The 24,856-nt window shown below is 39.6% G+C and overlaps 1 protein-coding gene across 7 annotated transcripts in view; it reads left to right on the forward strand.

Moving 5' to 3' along the window:
- The window catches only part of tnr (tenascin R (restrictin, janusin)), a 194,837-nt gene extending 175,392 nt beyond the window's left edge, over positions 1-19,445 (forward strand). For all 7 annotated transcript variants that reach the window (XM_040021759.1, XM_040021758.1, XM_040021761.1 and 4 more), the window contains 6 exons: positions 5,042-5,174; positions 7,328-7,479; positions 7,676-7,772; positions 12,999-13,160; positions 13,605-13,768; positions 16,139-19,445. In XM_040021759.1, the coding sequence (XP_039877693.1) occupies positions 5,042-5,174; positions 7,328-7,479; positions 7,676-7,772; positions 12,999-13,160; positions 13,605-13,768; positions 16,139-16,258 (828 nt within the window). In that variant the 3' untranslated portion in view covers positions 16,259-19,445. The remainder of the gene's footprint in view (positions 1-5,041; positions 5,175-7,327; positions 7,480-7,675; positions 7,773-12,998; positions 13,161-13,604; positions 13,769-16,138) is intronic.
- Positions 19,446-24,856: the final 5,411 nt, after the last annotated feature.

Below are 24,856 nucleotides of genomic sequence, written 5' to 3' on the forward strand. Positions count from 1 at the left end.
AGCAGTGATCAGGGCAGAATATTAATGCAGAATCACAACTTCATGATAATCCCTTTAAAGTTCTAATTTTATCTTTCAATCAGGTAAAGCCCCTTGTTGGGGAGCGGTCACGCATTCAGGGACAGACACACTCACACAGTGAAATTGCCTGTCAAATAGAGATATGATTATAATGTGCCTCAGTAGAGACGTTGTTTATTTTGATTAAATGTTTTGATGTGGCTCAGTAACGGTAATAAAGCACGTTAGCGAGAGCCATGTGGTCAAAACAAGCACAAAGATCCATACTGATGTACTGTAATGATGACCTACCACAGGCCTTGCTCTCTCAGACAAACACAGACACACACACACACATGCAAATTGACCTTGCAAGTGTGGCACTGCTGTGCAGTTGTCCATCGGGTGTCACTCATGCACAAAGAATGCAGTCTGACTCTTGAGATGAGCTCTTTTATGAGATTTTACACAAGCAAAGCTCTGTCTTAGATCAAGAATCTCTCTGCTGACCCTGTTCTCTGTGTTTCTGTCCTTTTTCCCACAGTAATGGTTTGTTTTCAAACACAGAATCAACATTTCATGTACTAGTTTTAACACTTTGCTTTCATGTGCATTAATAACTCCATGAATTTTCTGAATTTAAATCGAATTTAAGTAAATAATATAGTAGTACACGTTAAATATATACTGTTATATTATTTACTTTTGCTCTCTCTGGGTACACCCAGCAGCCACTTTATTAGCTACACAAGTTCGGCTACTTTATAATGCATATAATAAGCCAATCACATGGCAGAATTGGAAGCATTTAAGGCTGGGATGTCATTTTACACTGTGGGCCGAACCAGTGAAACTACATAATAAATGTGTAAATTACAGGAAAAAGGTGTGTCAGACTGTCCCATAATTAAAATAAAAAGGTTTTTTTTCTGTGAACACACTGTAAAAAATACATACAAATATACATTTGAAGACATAGTGGAAAAACAGGAACTTTGTCTCATGTAATTGTTTGTCTATTACTTAATTACTTTTCTATTAATAACAGGAATCGTTATCAGTAGGAAAAGCTGTAAAACTTATGAAAATACAGTTAAAAGTAAATGACTCCTTCACATTTTCCAGAGCCGTCCAGTGGCTTCTTCTGGCCCCCAAGCCTTATATTTGATATCCCTGATTTAAGGCATGTAAACATAGCTGAGGTCACCCTAAAGTTCAAACTGGGAATTGGAAATGGGGGAAACCGCAGAAGATCATCGCTGAACACTCAACACATTAAACCTTAAGGGAGGTGGGTTAAAGCTGAAGCTAGTGACACTCCTGTCTGCTCAGAACGCAAATCTGACGCTACGGTTCTTGTAAGCTCACAGAAATTAGACATTTGGACAGATTACAAAAACTTTGGCTGTCTGCATGAGTCTCGATTTTTGCTGAGACGTTCAGATAGCAGGTAAACTGTTTGGAGTAAACAACAGAAAAAGCATTGGCCTATCTTGCTTCATATGGTCAGCTCATCCTGGTGGATAAAAAGAAAGTGAACCTCTTACTGGATTTAAAAAAAATATGCAATTAAGATTTACTTACCTAAATGTTGATTACACATATATATATGCCACACACTCTAAGTGCTTGGAAGGTAGTCAAGTGGAAAGAGGGCATTTCAGCAGTGATCTCAAAAATCCATAGTGGCCATAGTTTAATTTTCTTTATTAATAATAATAATAATGATGATAATGATGATGATGATGATAATGATGATAATAAAGTGCCATCAAGGTGCTGAAGTATTTATGTTAATTAGCGACAGATGGTATGACCTGCTGCAGACGATGCTTTTGCAAAAAGTGAGCAATGGTCAGCACTAAACCAAAAAGCTGCTACCTGAACAAGCTAAACACTCCTCTTACTGTTCTAGAGGAGAGATGGAGAAATGTTCCTATCTTTAAAAACTGACACATAAGCTGCTTAAAATTTCCAGCTGTGACTTCACTCATTTTGTATCTTGGTTGTTCTTACGCTTCATTATAACTCCAAATACACTCTTTCAGAGACAGAGAGGAAAAGAAAGCTATTTAGCTATTTAAGTCACTTTGACATTTATTTATTTTTTTACAAAGTATGCCTTGTAGCATTTTTTATTGTGTAATAGAAAAAAAGAAGCTAACAGATTTAGAAATTGTTTTCATTTTATAGGCAAACTGAGGGTTTCTATAATCTTTTGAAGATCATTTCAGACACATTTCAATGTGCAAAATTAAGCTTTTCCAGCCCCACACAGCTGGTATAAATGATATATGTGCATATTTATGTAAATAAGCTGAAAAATTGCATTTCCATACTTTGGGAGCGGTTGTGTGGAGGAATGTGGAGATGCATGATTTCAGGTATACCTCTCTGGGGTTTTATAGTACAACTGCTGGTGTAATGCCACGTGATATGAGGAAAAATCAATATAGGTCAATATACACACACAAAAGCTATATATGTACATCTGTTTCTTCAGACATCAGGCAACAATGTCCTGGGTGTTTTTCCAGATGTTAATGACTGGAAAGAGTTCAGAGACTTGACCGAGTTAGCAATGTGAGAAAGATCAGATTAGTCCAGAGCTGAGTGAGTGAAGTGTGAAGAGTTTACAGCTAAAAAAAATAAAAGCTTTAGGAATTTCACTGGAGACTGACTCTCTGCTGCTAAACATCACAGTCCATTTCATCCTCAGGAGCCTGATGAGCGCTGTGTGTTAACATTGCCAGATGGGATACAGATTCGAGAAATGTATAATTTAGCAAACTGAATAATAAAAAGAAAGAAATAAAAACTTGCGGTTCATCTTTTACAACGCAAACTCTCTTACTGTGAAAGGCTGCGTGCTCTTTTTGCAGACTTTTGAGTATTTGCTCCTCTTTTCGACCACGATTTGCGGTTGTTATTTTTAAGCCCTCACTAAGTTAAACAGCAACATCCTGACATGTTGTCATCTCCTGCTCACGTTGCATCACAGGACGCGCATCCAAAAACACCGGCAGATCACATTTGATGCCACGCACGAAAAGATTAAGGTGGCAAGTGAGACTCGAGCGTTGTCTGTGTTTGTTGTAAAAGGCAAAAGCAATTATCCTCCCTCGGGCTTATTTGCTTTATCTAAAAAGCAATCTATTTAAGCAGATATGGCAGCGAAGTTTCAGTTGCTTTGTTTCAGTTTCAGTTGCTTTATTCAAAATCCAAGCTCTTTTAAAGCCTTGAAAACACCACATTAAAATTCAAGCATTCTCAAGTATTTCAGCACCTGTGCGAACCCTGTCTTTTATCATTTATTCAGATGTGATGATTTATTTATTCATTCTTTGTTCACTGCTATGAGCTGCGTAAACAACGATTGCTCATAGCATCATGAATTTAGGGTATTGAACAACACATGAGTCATTCAACCCATAAAAGGAACAGCAACAGACTGAAGTGCTTTTAAGATTTTTCTCTTTCAGTCTCTGCTTTAGGGTGTGGCTCGTTCTCGCTTTGGTCTTACCTCAGCAGTAATCTAACCACATAGTGGTGAGCCTTAAAGCTGTTCAATCAGCTTCTCCTCTTAGCGAGATAATGGGCTCTTATAATTTACACAAAGTAGCTTTGAGATTAATTTCTTATCTGATGAACAGAACAGTTTGTAAATACATGTATCAGTAATGGTCATGCCTTGAATGATAAAGATCTTACACAAGGACAACATCCAACCATTCGGCTACACATACACAATCGATAGCAAGCGCACGTAGGTATATATTAGCCTTGATAAGACGGGGCTGCTCACTTGCAATAAAAATCTTATCTTGACCCTGAAAACCCAGCGGGACAATGACAGATCCTCTGAGACTGAGAGACACCGTTTACCAGCTGCTTCCCTGCATAATTCACATGGACACATTGCTTCAGAATGTGTGATTTTTTTTTTTCCCGGCCAAACCGGCTGAATATTTCATTTTTTCTTGTTTATATTTAATGTGTACTCGGGCCAGACTGTAACACACATGCACACACACACACACACACACACGTAGACGCACAAGTTTGTATTCATTGGTCAAACCTCATGCCATTGGATTCATGCCACATGTAAGAAACTGGTGTCACAGAAAGTATGCTCACAAATCGGTCAAACGTCTTGGCTCCTCGAGACAAAGACAAAGGAAGCGACTGCACTGTGGTGTCACGCCTTAAAATAGAAATTCTTGTTTCCTGATTGCTTTGCAGCTTCTCAGCGCAGCTGTCTGATAAAAGTCTTTCATTTCCCCCACCCACCCCGCCCTTAGCATCTCTTGTTTCTCACTTCCTCTGCTCTTTAAATTTTTGCATGTTCTCTTGCACTTTCACCTGTGAAAACAAAGGAAGTGTTACCGTAACTCGCACAATATTTAGGTTTCACCTAATGTGCAGTTTTAATTTCTTTGCTATACTCCTCATTTGTTTCTGTTAGCATGAGAATATACAATGGATTGCATTGGTATAGCGCTTTTCGGGGCCCTCAAAGCGCTTTACAATTCCACGATTCATTCACTCTCACATTCACACACTGGTGGAGGCAAGCTACGGTTGTAGCCACAGCTGCCCTGGGGCAGACTGACAGAAGCGAGGCTGCCATATCGCGCCATCGGCCCCTCTGGCCATCACCAGTAGGCGGCAGGTGAAGTGTCTTGCCCAAGGACACAACGACCGAGACTGTCCGAGCCGGGGTTCGAGTTCGGGTTCGGCAACCTTCCGGTTACAAGACGAACTGCCAACTCTTTGAGCCACGATCGCCCCATGGGCCACTGGGCCTGAAGTCCAGCTGTCATGTGTTAAAAACGAATATCTGAAGGTCTCAGAATTTAATTTCACAGTTTTATCAGTGACTTGAGGGGTTTCTAACTGAATTTTTATTTTTACCCTGAGGTTTGTACTGAATGCACATTAAATTATTACTTTTACAGAATGTAGTTTCTTTATCGGACATCGCCTCCCTCACACAGTATGCGTTACTCGAGTGAATTTGGTCCTGTGTGTGCACTAGGAGCTGATTCTCGATGCAGAGGACACATGGATTCGACTGGAGGGACTGGCCGAGACTACAGAGTACACCGTCAAGCTCCAGGCTGCGAGGGGACTAGACACCAGCGCTGTAGTCTCTACCACCTTTACTACAGGTACAGAATGCACTCATTCAATCACACGCACACGTAATGCATTTGTATTCTTTAATTGAAGCTTGGAAAGCGATACTAATGTGTAGAGTTTTCTTGGCCCCTGAGACTTTTCGCTGCATTTTGCATTACAGTTACTCTAACAGACGTGCACAGTAATGGTTCCCCAAAGTCGAGCACAATTTCCATCCTTACCCCATCGCTTAGTGAGAGAGAATTACTGTTAGGCTGCACCTGCAGGGTGGCTGTATGAATAATGTGCTTTAATTTTTATTGTGTGACAGCATGTCTGATGCGTCAGGAAGCATCATAAAGCAGCAGGAATAAATCACAACATCTGTGGCATACAAACATATCACTGACAATTAAAAAGGATAGACATCGCGCCATGGTCTGAAAAGTTAAGCCAACTTAGAAATGCCTGTTCTTTTTATTGGCCACCAGGTGGCGACACCTGTGGTGACAGAAATACATCCAGAGCTATAGAAAACAGCTTTCTACGGAGCCCCGCAGGGGACATGGGAGAAAAAAAAAATTAAGACAGACTTTTGCGAGATCTCGCAAAAGTTGAATTCCAACAATGGCGGTAGCTACTTAGTTGTAATATTACTCTTTCTGGGTCACAAAATACACTTTTAAGATATTTTGAGGCGTGAATGTAGTTGTGTAAACGTCAGATACCTGCTCGGTTTACAAGACATCACATATTTGCAAAAGTGCTCCGACGTTTTTGGAGATCTGACACCCACTAGCTCGAAGCTAACGGGAGGTTGAGACCTACTACAGCCGGGAGGAACACCGCTTTCCCGGCACATCGTGCCTCGACCTCCCGGTCGGCTTCGAGCTGGCGGCCTCCGAAGAATGCGGCTAAAACTTTTGCGAGATCTCGCAATACTTTTGCGAGATCCCGAGTTTGTTTTGCGAGATCTCGCAAAAGTCTGTCTTAATTTTTTTTTTCTCCCATGTCCCCTGCGGGGCTCCGTAAACGTCTGTAAACACTTACCTGATGACTAAGCTGTACTCATTTTGGGTTGTACTGAATAAGAAATTGAGGCCTATGCTAGGTTGTTAGCCAATGAGTGTGTGCTCTCACAGTCAGACCCAGCCGCTCTCTTGCCACATCCAATTTCAAAACACCAAGTTCATGTTGTAGCAACCTGCTGCATCAGCAGTTTCTAAATAGATTGAAACTGACAGCAAATTTACTGGACTCAAAATATAAGACACAGAAATACTTTGTAAGTGAACTTAATGCCCTGATAATCATGCCCTAGATTTCCCTAGACTTTGGTCATATTCCATTTTGACCAGAAGCACTTTACTAGAAAGACTGGATTTTTTTGTAGATGATGTTAATCCTGTCTCCTGTTTGCCTCTGAAGTCACATGTCAGAGCTGGGAGTGACGTCACTCCTAACCTGAGAGCATTCCAACAGTAAAGTTGAAAAAGTAAAGAAAAACAGGAACGTTTTGCTCCTCAGTAAGGTAGAGCCAGCATTACAGCAATACAGCCATTGGTTGTTTTTTTGCACTTAACAACAAGCTATAGCACGTTCATAGAGCGGGCCTGGTCAGTGTTCTTCAGATGGAACGTACCATGCTCACACAGCAAATTGTTAACTACCCAGCATAGGAGCTAGGTGTGAATGACTCTAACTGGAGTCCTGTTGGCTTCTTTTCAAACTCTCAAGACTACCTTTAACTGGATAACTGTAAACCTACACAGATGACTCCAGCATTGGCACAAAATGCCAGGCTTGTAAAAGTGACAAATTCCGATTTTACTTCAATGCCTAACAATTGTTTCTGGTTATTCTCTGCGTTGCCTCCAAAGTCCTGAGAACAACTGTTGACCTATAGTTGCAGAGCAAATTACATTGCATGACACATCCTTTGCAATTTTTCAACAAATTCAACCAAATGATGGCCACAAGTTGTTAGAGGAAGTTAGAGTCAGGGGAGAGCTCATTTTCTTAAGGCAAAAAATACTTAATAAATGATGTTTAAAAGTATGCCTTTGATATAATATCTAAAGTAACAAGCTTCTAAATACTGTAATAGAGCAACATTTTGAAAAGCTGAATATTTTTAAGTCAAAATGGGGAAAAGCAAGCAAATTTTAACTTCTCATCACTGGTCCTCCGCCTTTTTTTCCAGGGAGTCGCTTATTTGCGACACCTCAGAACTGCGCCCAACACCTGCTAAATGGAGAGACTCTGAGCGGCATCTACACCATTTACATCAACAGAGACCCCAGCCAGGGGGTGCAGGTGTACTGTGACATGACCACGGATGAAGGAGGCTGGATTGTAAGTGGGTGTAAAGACAGCTAGTGTATAATTATGTACTAATCTTAGTATAGGATGTACTACTTTGATTGGTTGATCTATAACCTCCATAGTGTTTTGTTAGATGCGTCTTGTGTTGTTATATGTGAACACACCAAGACAAATTCCTATGAGCCGTGTGGTTCAAACGGCTTCAATAAACCTTATTGCTCTGCAGGTATTCCAGCGTCGTCAGAACGGCCTGACGGACTTTTCCAGGAAGTGGAGTGATTATCGTGTCGGCTTTGGAAACCTGGAGGATGAGTTCTGGCTTGGTAAATCTCCTACTAGATAATGATTATATAAACTGTGGTTCCAAAGCAAAGGTTCACTCATTATGTTTAGTTGTCAAATGCAAGACAGAGAAAAAAACATATTGAGTTTCTGAAAGTCTGCGGGCTTGGCTAGAAACATATGTTGCATCACTCGGTGAGGTTAAGGTGGCAGGGGTGAGATTATCTGCATTTATTTGTTTTTCTTGGAAAAAAAAACTGACACTGATTGACTTGTAGGTGAATCGCACATTTCACAGGTAAGGTCAGGTCTGCCACCGCCGTATTTCAGCCTGTCACCCTGCCCAATATATTTCAGCTGCATTTTATGGGCAATATTGAGCTGCAAGCTGCCACCCATTTTGTTCAATTTCTGCTGCAGTTTTCTGAAGGCTGTAACACTTTCTCTGTCTACACCCTGTCCCCCATGACTGAGGTGGATTTAATAGGTACAATCAATAGAGGTTCATAGCTTTCACTTGGTTTCAATTGATATATCTGTTTTATGGAGAGGAAAGATGTCTTCAATATTTTGTGCAGGCTGTAAAGCCCTTCTTGTCAGATTTTTCACGTTGTGCAAAGACAGAGAGTCACGCCGCTCATCTCGTCTTTTAGCACTTGACTTCACAAAGTCTATCCGATTCATTACTGGAATCTCTGAAAGCTCATTTCTCTCCAAAATGACTTGGTAATTGTTTTTTTAGCGTCACTCTGATCCAAAGACAAAAACAACAGAACGTCCTCACTGCTTTGATGGACGGCTGAATACTTTTCACCCAGCCCCCCCCCTCCAAATCTCATTATGAAACAATAATTATATTCATTAAAAAATGTGCAAATGACTCATGTTTCTTCATGGGCCAGTTTTTGTGTTATTGTTTTGGTGCAGATGATTAAAGGAAAAATATTACATGAATATTTCATCAAGTGAATCAGGACCTTGAGTGGAATGTTTTTTTGAACTTTTTGATTAAAGAAAGAAATAACACGGCGGGGAAATTTTACGGCATTGCATTATCGCCAGAAGGAAGCCTGCTACTTTGATGACACATTTTGGATAATAATGCAAGATAGCTGCGGCATCCATTTGTGACTAAGCACGCTGTAATAGGTAAAAGCATAAAGGGATTCTTTTTTTATAAAAATCTAACCCATCATGAGCTGACAATATAATATAATCCAGTAAAAGAGTGTACAGTTCTTGTTGAGCATATCAGATTTGTTTGGGGTGGGGGTTTCACGCTGGCTATTTTTAAAGATTTATTTTGAGTTGTTGTTGAGCCGAATTAAATAATATTGTCAGCTGTTCCTGTTACTGTTATGCACACAAGAGAGCGCGTTCAAAGGTAGCTCTTTATCTCAACAGGAAAAGTTGGATTGCTGTCTGCTGGTATGAATTAATAATTTATCTGTTTTTGTATTTCAACAAAGAAGAGAGGAAATTACTCCCGGAAGCAAAGAGCTTTTGATAAAAATATTAAATATTTTTGTAGGATGATACTGCACACACACACACACACACACACACACACACACACACACACACACACACACACACACACACAGAATAAAGAGAGAAATCCCTCTCCTTTGCACACTGTTAAGTATTGAGTGTGGATAGTGAACTATAAAGTGACAGGAATGTTTTTTCTCTTTCTGATGGAGGCACCTGAAGGCATCGCATAGAAGCTTCCTGGCACAGATCTGAAAGATTGTTTTTAATGGCTATGTCAGTACAATACAGTCTAAAGATGCCTGAGCGTATCTGGCTCAGTGACTACATTTCATCTGACCTGTTTCCACTACAGCTGAATCAGCTATAATTTGCCCTCTCGCCGATTCTGAGCAGGCCCCGTAGAACGGTACCTTCATCTCCAGGGTCTTCCTTTACTTTCTAGGTGCCTCCCAGGATACACTTTCCCCCATTCCATCCTATTTCTTCTGGCTGCGCTGTAACTTTGTCCTCGGTGCACAAAAGGAGCTTAATGTAACCTCAGGGTGTGGAGCGTCAAGAGCGGCCCCATAAAGCAAGACAGATATGCTGACAGCACAGCACACAGAAGCCTCAGCTTTACAGGTCTTAACACAAAATGTTGAGACCAGAACACTAATTTCTTTAGTGTATTACACTTATTTTAGTTTTATAGTTTTTAATCTGTATTTACACTTTATTAGGTTCTGTTCAGCTGCTCATTAGCACAAATATCTGATCAGCCTATTACATGTCACCAATTCAGTGTATTTAGGTATGTAGACATGGACTAGAGCAGCGGTCCCCAACCCCCGGGTTTGGTACCGGGCCACGAGAGTCGAGGCTTGGGTGTGAAATTCATCGTTTTCAGGGTTTTTATTGGTTTTTAAGTGTTATTTTTTAATCGTTTTTATCATTAACTCTGTTTCCCTGGGTCCTTTCCCATGTGTTATGAATAAATCTTCTTCATTTTTTGGTACCGGTACTGGTTTCATTTTGTTGTTTGTATCCGTGACACCTTAAAGCCCGGTCTGTGAAAATATTGTCAGACATAAACCGGTCCATGGCGCAAAAAAGGTTGGGGACCACTGGTCTAGAGGACTCGCTGAAGTTCAAACCAAACATCAGAATGGGGAAAAAAGGAGATGTACTTGAATGTGGCATGGGCTTTGGTTCCAAATAGAATGGTATAGTATTTCAGTAGCACTCATTACAACTAAGGTATGCAAAAAAGCATCTGTGAACACACAATGCGTGTGCGTGACAGAGAAATCAAGGCTATAGTTCACATAGGCCACTAAAATTGGACAATAGAAGATTGGAACAAATTCTTCCATGTATTACTTTTTGTATTAGCGCTGTTAGTTTTTATTCCAGTTAACTCCAGTTTTTTCTGTTCATCCACGGGTTAAAATTATTGTGAGCAGGAAACCATTAGCACAGGAATCACCAGAAACATTACTGATGGCTTTCTGCTCTTCAGCTGCCCTCGTAACACCATGACAGCATGATCCGGTATCCACCTACAGACACCATGAAAGTGAAACTGCTGATCAGAGTGCAGCCATCACTACATATATCGCAGGTTTTTGAAATGTGTTATGAAAATATTATGTGTGAAAAGGATCCGAGGAGGCAGAGGAAAATGATCACTCTAGGGTCGGTGAAATTTGTGGTGTAACTGATGTAAGGCCTACTTTTATAACTGTAATGAATGCTTAATTTAAGAACAAAATCCTCGGGGTTTCCTTGCAATATGCAGTGTTGCCCCCCTGGTCAATAACACTAATTGTCTTTTAATGTCTTTACTGCCTAAAATGCATGTAAAAATCAATCAAACTCTACATAAGGCCCAGTGTCAACTTGTTTCTCCTGAACGAGCAAAGTCTCTGATGACAGGAATTACACTGCTTCGCAAAGCTGATTGTGAAATGAAATGCTGGTTTTAATCGCTGCCCTCATCAAGCCCCAACACAGCGAATGTTGCATTTTTTGGAGTATATTATGTGTTATACATAGACATCTGTTGCTAGCCAAAATAAACAAGTAGAAATGGACATTACTTCCTCCCAAATCACTGATCGGAATATCCCTGCACTCCTACAGGGAGCTGTGTTCATATCAATTAAGCTAATTGCTATGTTTCTGTTGCGTCTCATTCTGGCGCTGTAGTCGCTCTCATTTCACTTTTCACTGTGTAAAGAAGTGTATCCTCATAAAAACGTGAAGGTTATCGTCCTACAGATGGTCACTGCAGTTCCAGAGTAGGTGACCTTCACTCCTCTTTCAAGAGATTAGGTCACCGTCGTAGCCCTGGAGAGCCATTGCAGGGAACATTTAGCTAATCACTGCCTCTGCACACAGAATAGCAATATACCAACCATAAACATTGATACTAAATCCACTCAAACTGAAAAGAAGGAGCACTTAACGGGCCAGCAGTAAAGAATATGGAAATTGAACTTTCATTATTATCCGTTACAGCTTGAGAACAGCCATTTTTATTGCAGCTCTAGGCCAATCTATTCTCCCCACCCCCGCTGACCTTAACCGGTTTATCCCGAATCCAATGCCAGTTTGATGATGTCATAATGGAGAGAAATGCACAGCGACTGTGTGCGATTTGCGATCATTATCCACTGCTCTCGATTTTCTTTAATCCCCCTATTCCTTGTTTCTACTTCATTGTGAGAGAAATGTAGTGGTAATAAAATCTGATGAGATGGTAATATTGGTAGTATAATAGGAGAAGAGTGCAATAGTGTGTCACAATGCATTTTTAATTGCCGCAGTTTGGAATAGAGCAGTCTGATCCCATAAAAGTGTTGGAAGAAGAAAAAAGAAAAACGATGTGCGACAGATTAATTGCTGATAATGCGGTGATATGCTATGGATATTAGAGATGACTGAGTGTTAAACACAGTTTTATTATAACAATAGCTTTTCCCCTGTCACCCTAAGTGCCTTTGGGTTGTAACATAGATTTTATCTACTTTCCATTGACATATTACAGCAGATTTAGTTTCCCTGCTCTCCCCCGATTTTGACTTCCTACTTCTTATCAGCGAAGGCTTGGGGATTTTATTTTATTTATTTGCTGCTCAAAATGTTCCAAGGGTTCAGAAAAAGTGCATGTGTGTTTCTGTCGGAGGTTAAGCAGGGAAGGAGGCTCTTTTTCCAAATGGGTGCTTGTTGTAATCTGATAGTGAAGGCAGTTCCAATCGCTCAGGATAGTGCGGGGCCTTATCGGCTGTCGGGGCTCAAACGAGCCCCCCGTATCTGCTACCTTTGAGATAGAGAGCAAAGCTGCATATCTCGCGAACTTGGCATTTGCCGGAGGGCTGGTGGTGACGGTGTCCACCGGCCGACACTGCCAATCATATCCAGTAGAGCCACAAGGCCAGCTGATGAAGACGCTTGACATCAGGCCTGTGAAGATTGTAACAGGTGGTTAAAGCAGTCACATGAGAACATCTCGGGGCGATTAGGCGTTTGCAAACAACAAATTGTAAATTGTTCTGTGAATTCTTTTAAGGGCTTTGCCTTATCTCGGCAGCACAGTCTTCATTTAAATCTGCTACTGCTCATTATTGCCTATGCTTGCACATCTTGGTGATGTTTCAATGTAGACTTCCTGTTACAGGAAAGTCTGACTAAACCTGAAAATCTTTTTTTTTTTTTTTGGTGATCGAATGTTGGGGTAATTCAGACAGGAAATATAACTCAGTTTGAATCTAAAATTGCACATTTCTCTGCAGGTCTAGACAACATCCAGAAGATTGCCGCTCAGGGCCGTTATGAGCTGAGGATTGACATGAGGGACGGACAGGAGTCAGTCTACGCTAATTATGACAAGTTCTCCATTGGAGATGCAAGAAATCTCTACAAGCTCAGGATAGGAGAATACAATGGCACAGCTGGTAATTTATATGTATTATAGATATATATATATTTATATATATATGCCCCAAAATAGCCAGTGGTGACATTCAGCGCTGTCAGTTTTTGCTATATGACCCTCATTTTATGTCAGAATTGTCCCTATGCCTCTGCCATTTTTTTGTCGTTGTAAACCTGCCTCAGCACTCCTCCACATTTCCATTCCTGTCCACTCAGTCTGTTAGTGTGACAATCTACCACAATTACCCATGATGCCCTTATGTTTATGATTGTAATTCTCACTCTGTCAAGATAAACTCAAAGAGCCTGAAGTCGGGACTTTTTCCCTCTTACATCTCCCAGTCACCCTCCTGCTTTTATTGGGTCATTTATGTCCCGCTGTTATTCACACAAGTTCAGTGTTTCCTAGGAAGCAGTACTAATATTAAAAGCTCTCTACCTCTCTCTCTCTGTTGTGATCCCAGGTGACTCTTTGAGCTACCACCAGGGTCGGCCCTTCTCGACAAAAGACAGAGACAATGACATCGCTGTCACTAACTGTGCATTGTCATACAAAGGAGCCTGGTGGTACAAGAACTGCCACCGGGCTAACCTCAATGGCAAATACGGCGAGTCCAGGCACAGTCAGGTCAGTGCTCATATATACATATTAAGTGATGAAAAAGTAACGATGCTGAATGAATGATATATAATTTTGACAATTTTGTGGTGCAAGTTTTTTTTTTTTTTTTTAAAAAGAGGGCAAAACTATTGTGTTTGTTATTTAAAACATGACGAAGTCTCTTGGAGCAACCTGAGCTCCGAGAGGTTTATGCTAGTTTGACAGTATGTTCAGGACACAACTTCAGTCGGTGCGACTGGAGATAGTTATTTTGTTTTTTGTGCTTCCTGATTTCATTTGTGTTTATGTTAGAAAACGTGATGTAAACCACTCTATTTTTCCTTCTGGGATCACCTGGCTGAGTCACACTACAGTAAAAATAGGGTGGCATCCTCCTTGCAATTAGGAAAAATTATGGGGCTTTTTTTGCATCAGGTGAGTTGTTACAGCAAAGTTTGCAATGCGTGGAAGAAGGCAACCTGTCTCCAAACAGCCACAATCTGACTCCAATCACTCTCAGACAATTTCCACATTATCACAAGACCACTTGAAATTGCAACTTGACCCCATTCGGTTGCAAATTGATTGCCGTTTTATTGTCACCTTGATGCAACAAAGTCAAGGTAGATGCAGATGACTGCAAGTGGTCACAAACCTGAACGATGTCCTGGAAGCAACTGTTTCAGAGGCAGCAAGATCGCAAATTCAACACACATGCGATAATTTGTTTGCGGTCTCTAATCACTGCTTTCCTTTTCATGACTGTAGCGTGAAAATTTAACTGTCAGCTCATTGCAATGGGAATGAAATTCAACACAGTTTAAGTGTTTCCATTAGAAATAACAGATGAGAAGTAGTTGAAGGGAAAGTTGTTGATAGCCGTTTTGTTGGTTATTGAGTATTTTGGCCAGCGAGTCAGTTGAAGTGTGCTTCCATGTCCAACTTATTTTATGTACGTGGTGAAAACTTTTGAAATGTCAAAACCAGCTGATGCTATGGGATTAAAACTGAAGCCATGAAGTTAGACATATAGTGCATGTAGATGTTCTTCGCCCACATCTTCACACAAATAGTAAAAGAGCTTTGCAGTCGTTGTGAAATACCTCTGTTCAGATTATCGGCCAACAAATGTTTGTGCCAAATATTTTTGATGTTGCAGCTAAATTTTGATCTTTTAAACGTTACAGTTTTGTCCTCTTAGATATTTTTTTGAAATCTTTTCATAATGTGTTCTGCGAGACCACGCTAACCTTGATCTTTCATGACCAAAATTGAATGACTTCATTCTTGAATCCACATCAACTTTGTGCCAAATTAGCTCCCACGAGGTGTGCAATGGATACCATGTTCACAAGAATAGGAATCCTTTGAAAACTTCATTCAACCTTACTGCATGAACGTGCCAGTTCTAAGTGGGAAAGTTTTTAAAAATGTGGTTTTTTTTGGCTATTTGAATGAATCAAGTCTTAAAGTAAGTGCCATCTTTTGAAAAAGGTTGCGTTTTGAAAGTGTATCTTGGCATTTACAAGTCTCACTTTAATGGGATCCAATACAGAACAGTGATTAAAGGCTAAAACTTGTCATTATGAAAGGGTAATAATTAGCAAATGAAATCACATGGAACTTGCTACCAGCATCCATCTTGATGAAGGAGTTTTTTAATGAAAGGTCAAAATTTGAAGGACCAAATCTGCTACACTACTCGTCTGATTTTAATGAAAGAGGATGGCGCTTGAGACTAATTTGTCAAGAGATACGCTTTCATTTCCCAGTAAGTTCAAACAATTCAAGCATTTCAAGTTCCTTTAAGGAACGGAACAAATTGTTAAATGTGAGATTAAAAATAAAAAAGCACTGGCATCCCAGCCGAACACGAAAATGGACACTTTTTTGTGTTTTGTACATGTGATGTGGGATAATTGAGGGCTTTTCGTGTCCCTTCTGACTGGTGTGTGGTATTCCTCGTTTTGCTTGCTTCATAGTGAAATGGCTCAATGTGTTGTGTGAAGCCGTGATTAGGATTTTGGAGCATTGCCGCTTCTCCCATTCTGCTCCCGTGCCTTCCTCTTCAACTGTTAATGACATGAAACGGGAACAGGTGGCAGCAGAGATGGTCGGCCATAAAGAAATGTTGGTGGTGATGGGGATTAGAAAGGCTAGGCTCAGGCTGTAATTACACTAGGGTCGTATTTGTGCTAGCTATTAAGTCAGGATTCCTATCATCCTGGATTGAATGCTTCATTTAAATGAAAACTACACTTAAATGGAAGCATAACTTTTCCATCTTCAGAAATATCTCATATCTCATGTGCTCAAAAAAAAAAAAATAAAAGAAGAAGAAAAAAAATCCTGTTGATCCGAGCTGCTTCCCAAATTGTACTTCTCGCTTTTTTACAGGGTATCAACTGGTACCACTGGAAAGGCCACGAGTTCTCCATTCCCTTTGTGGAGATGAAAATGAGGCCATTCAATTTCCGCAGCATCAGCAGCAAGAGGAGGCGGTCTGCCCCTGTATAGATGAATCGCCACGATCCAGCCCAGAGTCATGGATAAATGGAGTTCGGATGTTGAGTTTTTGCTATTCGCGTGCCTCACTGACAGGAGCAGCAGGCTGGGATGTGACCGCGGCAGGGCAACGTTAGTGAGGCTCAAAGAAGAAGCAGAATATGACAAAAATCTACTAATATTTTATTAAAACATTAACAAGAAGATGTTATAACCACGGATGTAATCATAAAATAGCAGAGAGGCTCGAGCAACGTCCGAACTCTGTTGATCTCTCCACCTGCCCAGCTTTAGCTGTCTTACCCTGCTGTACTTCTGCCCAGAAGTTAGAAGACACTGTATGTAATTTATTAAATACTTTGAATGAAAATGGTTCTGTTTGCTGTATAAAACAAACAAAAAGACAAAACAAGAGGAAAGGCAAACCAGGAAGCTTTGTTTTTTTTCTTTTAATCCGTGATTTGTCTTTCCCTAGGATGTGCTCAGAAACGCCCTCAGGAGTGAGAGCTAGCATTATTTTAACCGTTACAAAATAACACTTTTAACTAAAAGAAAAAACAAAAAAAACCTGTATATGCCCTTAAAACCCTCTGTAAAATATATATCTATTTTTATACCTGATATTGTGACAAAGTCCATTTATTTGATGCCTTGGTTTTTGACCCTATATTAAAATTAATATTAATTTTCTGGATAATTAGCATTAAAAAACAAAACATTCACAAAGCAGTGCACCAGCAGCAGCTTCATAACCATCTACTTTATTTTTTTCATTATCTTATGGATTATGGATTTTAAAGCAGAATAAAACTATTCTCTTATTATTATCATTATTATCGTTATTATTATTATTATTACTACTACTGGTGGCCACGCTGAGACAGTATTTGCACTGTGAGTGGGAACACAGCAAAGCTATTGTTGGTCATTCACTTCATTTCTTCGGTTGCTAATGGGCATTAGATTTTTCGAGCTCGTCTTCTTGGCCAAAAATAACAATCTCTTAATTGCTTTTTGACCCCTGCTATAGATGCTCTGATTGCTTGCAGAGATGGTGCTGATAGATACAACATTTAACCAAAGATCTGCATAATAACGGCCCGGCCTGCTGTTTGGAAAGATGCCAGTCACCAAAGTCACTGAAGCAGCTTTTTCCACCCTGTGTTAATAAGAGTCCCACTTTTTCAGGGGCTTTTTATGGTAACTGTGTCCCCAGGCGTAATTTTATGCATTATGATCGCTAAATTCTATGCAGGGGAAAGTCAGGGGTACAGCGCATGTTTTGGCCCACCTCTCTCCCACTGCTGGCTGAAAATGAACCTAACAAAGAAAGCAGAACAGTAGGTGGAGAGGAGCCAAGTCTTTCTTCTGTGCTCTTCTTTTACTCGCTTCACAATTTAAGCTCCCTGGTGAAACAACAAAATCAGCAAACACGGCTGAGCCTGTATTCCTTTTTAGCTGGGCGGGTGTAATCTGCAGCGTGCCCACCAAACATTTTGCTTTAATTCACCGCTCACGGAGTCGCACAAAGTGTTGGGAGCCAGTTGGTTTTCTTGAAGTTGTTTTCTTGGAGTTTTGCTGGCCCCTTTTCAGGGGGGAAAAATGCTGTCTGCGGAGTCGGAAGATGAACCACACAGCAGTCCACGGAAATCGATGTCACCATCACTGCAAGCGACATTTGGTCTCACGATTGATAATCTGATTCTTTTTTTTTCAATTTTTGATCAGTTGGAAAGTGAACTTTTCTTTATTTCTTCACTTTTCTCACAGGAGTGAGCAAGCGACTTTGGCTCCTATTGCGACTTTGTATATTTGTCTTTATTTTTTCCCCATTTAGACTTTAAAATATTAGTAACTCTCCCCTCTATGAACTACTAACAATATACTCATGTAGATATAGAGCTGAAAACAGCTTTTGATGTGTTCCCCCTTAAGATGCAAACTAATTCAACAAGCCCTTTTGAACATCTCCATTTTAAGTGCTGTATTTTTAACCAGTGTTGTGGTGAAGGCTGGAGGGAGACTTGTGCATGTGGACTAAAATGGAATCAAGAGCCTGACAGTAAAAACCATATGTCCTAAGGATGCGTTGCAATCTGATTTGTAGTCACGTTTCTTTGTTGATCTGGGTAAAAGGTGCTCCTGAAGTTTGTTAGGTAGAAGATATAGATCACTTTGATTATCAGCCTCCAAGTCAGGTGATCACATGATCTCTCCTGAGTCTGATTTATGTTTCAGTGTCTAAGTAACTGCTTCAGTCCATCTCCTGTAGTGATTTATAATAGAATAGAGAATTATCTGTACTTATTTCATTAACTAATTAGATGAAGTTTGCCTCATTGGGTTTTGTGTACGAGGAACAAAGGTCGGGAAGCTTTGCAGAAAAGGAACAGAATTTCATTTGCATTGTGAGGAATACCTCTCACTGCAGATTATAAGGTGCTCTTAAAGAAAGCTAACGTTATATTTCCATTGATTTTGATTTTTTTCTATTTTGCAATAATCCTTCAACCGTTAATAACTTAACAGAACGAGCATTTTGTTTAACGTCATCCACAGATCCACATCCATTCTTCTTCTTTGCATTTACATGAGAAAACAAATCCAATGAAATTCTACAGAAAAACAGGGGCCTGAAATATTTTCTTGATATTATTTCCTTCCCTCATTACCTGAGATCAAGTTGTGTTGATATTTTTTTCCACATCTGGTCTATATTCTGTGTTTTATAAAATCTTTTCCACCTATTGCACAGCATCCGGTTTAAAAAGTACATTTTATCCCCATTGCTTAAACTTAAGACTCATACTGAACTTCTTACAAGTTACGATACCACCTTTAACCAATGTTATGGCGATTATATGACCTTTTTATGCTACTGATATACTGACAGCATAATAATTAGGGCTGAGCCAAATGCTTCAAAGCTTGGAACCTGTCCGTCCTAGACATCACAAATCATACACTTCTCTTTTTTTCTCCTGGTAATCATTTACATTGAGTTAGCTAAAACGTTGGTGATGTTCTCTGTAGACACAATAGGACAATATTGACCTTGTGTCCATATATTGTATAATTACCCAGTAATGTATTTATCTCGACTGGCCCACTCACTTGAGAGGATGTCTGCTCCCTTTATTTATTTCACTGCTATTTATTTTCCTGTTTCTTTGTGACTGATGTGACACAAAAACAACAACAAAAAAGAAAATGCTTTTATTTATTGGGTTTGTGTTCACAGATTACTTAACTGATATTGCCACCGTGGTTGGTAATAACTCTTATATAGGCAGATAATGTAACTGCGTTCATTTGACAAATCTTGCCATGGAAATGTAAATGTTGATAAAATGTGATCTTGACTGTTTGAAACGCTCATGTAAGCTGAAACTAGGAATTATTGTTGGATAACCTTGGATATTACTGTCAAATTTAGCTCTAGTTTGACTTAAACATGTACTATATAGTTCCTTTTTTAATACATTTTCTACATATTAATAAAATATTCAAATAGTCTGAATCGGTGTCTGACTCTCCTTTTTGTTTCGTGAGCGCTGACTGCAAGCTGTTACATAAATTTGATGGTACAATGAACTGCTCACGGGGTCTTTAACTTGCTTGGATGTATTTGCTTAATAGACACTCATTTTTGAGTCACATTTTATATTAAACAAATGGGATTATGGTTACTGTGAAAATCCTTCTCCATTTTGCTCCAATGAAATAACGAAGCATGGAGAACCAACTCCATGTCCTAAACTTATCAAAGTCTCTCCACCTCTAATTGGAGGCCATTAAAAACTGAACTGAAATGCAACTTCTACTCGTGAATAGTGCCAGGGGCAGTAATAACAATCTGCCAGTGTGGTTTGGCTACAAGACCTCTAATTTATTCTCAAACAGACAAAACAGGCCTGCATGAACCTAAAACAACCCAACCTATGCAATATTACAGGTAGGCACAGAAGAACAATAACACGTTCATTTTAAATTTTAATCATCTACAAAGAGGAGGATTTTTTTTTTTAGTATTGGTGCAATTTTAAGTGAAATTGTTTAAAAAAACAACCACGGGAATTGGATAACGTCTGCTCTGTAAGGTTAGCTTAGAAAAAAAGAGGAGATTCAGCTGTTGTCTACAGTTTAGTGTTTTTACTAATTGTAGACAAAAGTAAAATGTGTATTTCCCGTACCTCAATACATAAACATTTGCAGTACACGCTTGCTTCTTCCACAGGAATTAAGAGGCAGCCAGGTGCTGGAAATCAACTGCACTTGATTAACTGATCATTAGCAAGTGTCAACACCTCTATGAAAGCAGAACTTTAGCTGGTGTGGAGCCCAGCAAAGTTGCCACAAGGTCAGACTGTGCAATGCTGAGAGAGCATGGAAAAAAACAGATCTACATGTCAGACTCTACTCTAGGCCTCAGTTAGCATGTTAGATGTTAAAGTTCATGACAGTATAATTAGAACAAGACTGAACAAGTGTGGCTTTTTCAAAGAGTTGCCAGGAGACAGTGTCTGCTCTCTAAAACGAACATGGTAGCACAGCTTAGGTTTGTAAAGTTGCATTTCAACAAATTAAAAGACTTCTGGGACAATGTACTTTGGAGAGACAAGACCAAAGTTGAGATGTTTGGACATAATGTACAGCATCACATATGCAAAAACCAAACACAGCATATCAACACAAACACATCATGCCAAGTGTCAAATACGATGGTGGAGGGTTGATCATTTGGGCTTGTTTTGAAGCCACAAGACCTGGGAACCTTACGCTCACTGAGTCAACCATCTGTCTACCAAAGTGTGCTAGAGTCAAATGTGAGGCCATGTGAGTCCAACAACTAAAGTTTTGCAGAAATTGAGTCATGCAACAGGACAATGATCGCAGCCACAGCAGAAAATTTACAACAGAATGGCTCAAATAGAAAAGAATCAAGGATTCTCAATGACCCAGTGAAAGTCCAGACTTCAATCTCATTGAAATGATGTGGTAGGAGAGAGATGTGCAAGAAATGAATGTAATACTCAATGAAATAAAGCAACACTACCCAGAAGAGTGGGCCAAATTTCCAAAAACAATGATGATGAGAGACTGAGAAAGTCACAGTGAAAAGGATTACTTCAAGGTATTGCTGCTAAAGGTGCCTCTACAGGCTTTTGGATCACGAGGTGGACTTATTCACGAGACTGCATGGAGTCTGTTTAAAAAAATTCTCAAATAACTGCATGTTTTGGCCAATATGGCAGAACAATGGAGGAGGACTCTAAATGTTTTTTCTGCCAATCTGACTTGGATGCAGCACCTAATGTATGTCTCCTAAAGGTAGGGGAACAGCATCATGTCCTTAGCTGTAAATGTAGGCTTAATAAAGACCATTTTCTTAATAACCGGGTCCATTTAAAGACTATGCAATGACTAGCATGGATCCTAAATCAAACAACTGAGCCTGCGGAAAAAAATATGTGCAACCACAACTATACCCATGTATTATTGTTTTTATTATCATTATTATAATGCACAGCTACAATACTCGCAAATTTTCAGTTCAGCAGTTTTAAGATTCATTGTTTGATTTCAGCATGTTCTAATTATCCAATAATAATCCATTCAAGTGTTTGGTCAGCAAAAAACAACTTTGGTAAGTAATGAGCTTGTGCGAAGTTTGTGAATATATTAGAGTCAAGCACAAATAAATGAGCAACACAGACTTTACCAGTGGAATAAAGGTCAGTGAGACAAGCTAATCTGTTCAGTCTTTACCAAAACAAAACATGTCACATGCACAACTGGATCATTAAAGTAATCCTCGCAATTCGACAGGGTTCTCCGGTCATGTGGAACTGATATGTGTAATCAGGTGACATTTTCTTCATAATCGACACAACATTCAGAAAGCAACAAGGAGACACTGTGCCAAACGTATCCTTTAACTAATAACAGAGCTCAAGCTAGAGGCTCTCATTTCAAAGTGGGATTGGGGCTAATTTCCTGGTACATTCAAGGTTAACTGTGTCTTTTTATTTATGAAAGGGGTTCAGTTACAAGGTTAGATTGCCATGGCAACTTATGTTGAGACCTAACCCTGGACTGGAGCAGGTTAGGCTCGAGATTAGAGAGCAACAAGTGTAAAATAACTGCCTGTCATCCAATCAGCTCACCAGGTACGTCCATGGCATGAAGTTATTTCTTGGTAAGATCAGACACTTTTTTAATTGGTTCCTCCAACTCTTCGGTCAGTGGACTTGGACATTTGATTCATCCAGTCTTCACCTCCAGCAGTATTTAAACTCATTTTCCATTAAATCATCACCAGCATGGTAGTGTAGCCTGTGGGCAACCCAAATCTAAATCTCATGGGTGACTCTTGTTTTTGAATTCCCAGTAACCTCTTGTTTCCTGTGCCTCAGGTTTAGTTCCTCCCCTCACATGTGCCTATTGCTTTGCTCAGCTCTTCCACACTGATTGAGGATTAAGCCAGTGTGCCCTGCTCCCTGCTCTGCATCGTTTTTCTCAGTGGGATCCCCTTATATCCAAGCAGCATGTCACCCTCTCGCTGCTGGCTAAAATGCTGTTCTGCAGCCAGAGTCACACAGGCTACTTCATGCTTGTAGCCACTCACAAACACCTGCCAACTTCCACTAAACCAAAACTAAGATCTCAGCTACTGCATGGCAACTGCAAAATATGGCTTGTACAGCTCAGCCCATATAATTGGACACTGGCCCTTTTTGTTTAAGGTATTCAAATGAGTTATGAAATAAAAACATTCAAATCCAGGCATTCAAAGATAGTTGTATACAAATTATAATCCACATTATTTAGGAATTACAGAGGATTAACTTTGGATCTTTTTCATGGCAAATACATTTGAAAAATGGCGGACCAGTTTACAAACAGCATCGTTTGGACCAGCAGGTGGGGACATTTTCTTTCTTCTTTCAACTCTTTTGTTGTTTATTATAATATTTCAAACTATGAGAGTGCGTTACCAAGGCAGCAAAGGCTATATCTCACAAAAGTATAGTATATATCTGCACTTTGTATATATTTATAATGCGATATTTGACATTGTCAAACAACAGCGCACATGACACTTTGAGCTGAACCTGCCGAGGCTGCAAAAATGATGAAATAAAATTTCCAGGCTAGATTAGATCTGTTCTGATGTCAGAACCAATTAGGAGAAGTGTGTCTAATCTTGATCTTGCTTTAACAGAAAGCATTGTAGTGGAGATATGAGGCAACTTAGTGTATATTAGCTTACTCATTCAGTTTGCAAGATTAAGCTGGGGGATGCAGTTATTATGTTGGACTGGTGCAGAATTAGTAAGCATCACATGCTACACTGGTTTATGGACACAGATTTGGGAGTCACACAAAAAATCCTGATTTGAGCCAACACTTCAAGAGTCTTCTTTATGTCTAAGCTTTTATTGAGAATGATGTTTTCATCTGATTTCTTAACACAAGGTCCTTTTCACAAAGCCACAGTGTTGTAAAAAAGCATTTGCAATTTTTTTTTTATATTTGCATTTAAATGTTCCAGTTTATCAAACAAACTGATTTGTTTGATGAATGATTGAAAACAAATGATTAACCAGTTTTAGTTTTGGAAAGCTGAGTTCAGTTCACCCCCAGGCCTGAGTTCTACTAAACCTATTGAACCAAGAAATGATTTATGTCGAACTTGTCTGGCAAAGAGAGGTAGGCTAAAATGTCTCAAAAGAATCCAGCAGAGAAACAAATTCATTGGCATCTATAAGTCTGGAAAAAGGTTGTAAAAGCATTTTTAAGGATTCGGGACTTCAGTGAACAACAATGAGAGCCATTATCCACAAATGGAGCAAATATTGGTTTGGTCTGTATACTCAAAACATATGTACCAAAACAACAACAAAAACCCTAAACAATCCAAAACTGAGCATAGAAATTAGACACATACAAATAAACATAGATACAAAACACTCACAAGTCTTAATGAACCATGCAAACATACAATAACAATGCGTACTGTATATGAAGATAGCATACACTCAGTCTGAAAGTAAAAGAGAGAGTTTACTTACTATTGTTTTGTTTTAGTCTTGCAGTAAAGGAGAGCAGCAAGAAACAACACAGGTGTCTTTGTTGAGGACCTACACAACAATTGGAGGAGTCCACAAGCAATCCCGTTTCCATACACATACACACTAAAGAGACCAACTTATTAGCTGAAAGAAACATTTACAACATGGTTCGTGAATAGTTTTGTTTTCTGGAAAGTATCCCCTTTCACCGAAACTGTACAGTTGGTACATTTTATTTTTAAATAGCTAATTTATTTGGACAGAGTACTGGTGAGGCTTAAAGTAGGGTGCATGGCTGCTGTGATGGACAGAATTGCTGAAACAGGCCACTACAGCTCACCGCTCTTTCCTCACCATCGCTAATTGGAGTCCCTGAACAGGACCTCTTGACCATGTTTGCGGTCTTGATGGTTTTTGGAGCATTTTAATTGAATTATTTAACCAATAAAATTGCTTTTTGTGTGGCCTGAATGAAATGTTAGTGATTTATGCTGTTACTGCAGTAATTATGAGATATGTGCCTTTGCACCCATAC

Source organism: Simochromis diagramma, unplaced genomic scaffold (genome assembly GCF_900408965.1).
Source record: "Simochromis diagramma unplaced genomic scaffold, fSimDia1.1 OVJJ01000205.1, whole genome shotgun sequence".
NCBI classification, from domain to species: domain Eukaryota; kingdom Metazoa; phylum Chordata; class Actinopteri; order Cichliformes; family Cichlidae; genus Simochromis; species Simochromis diagramma.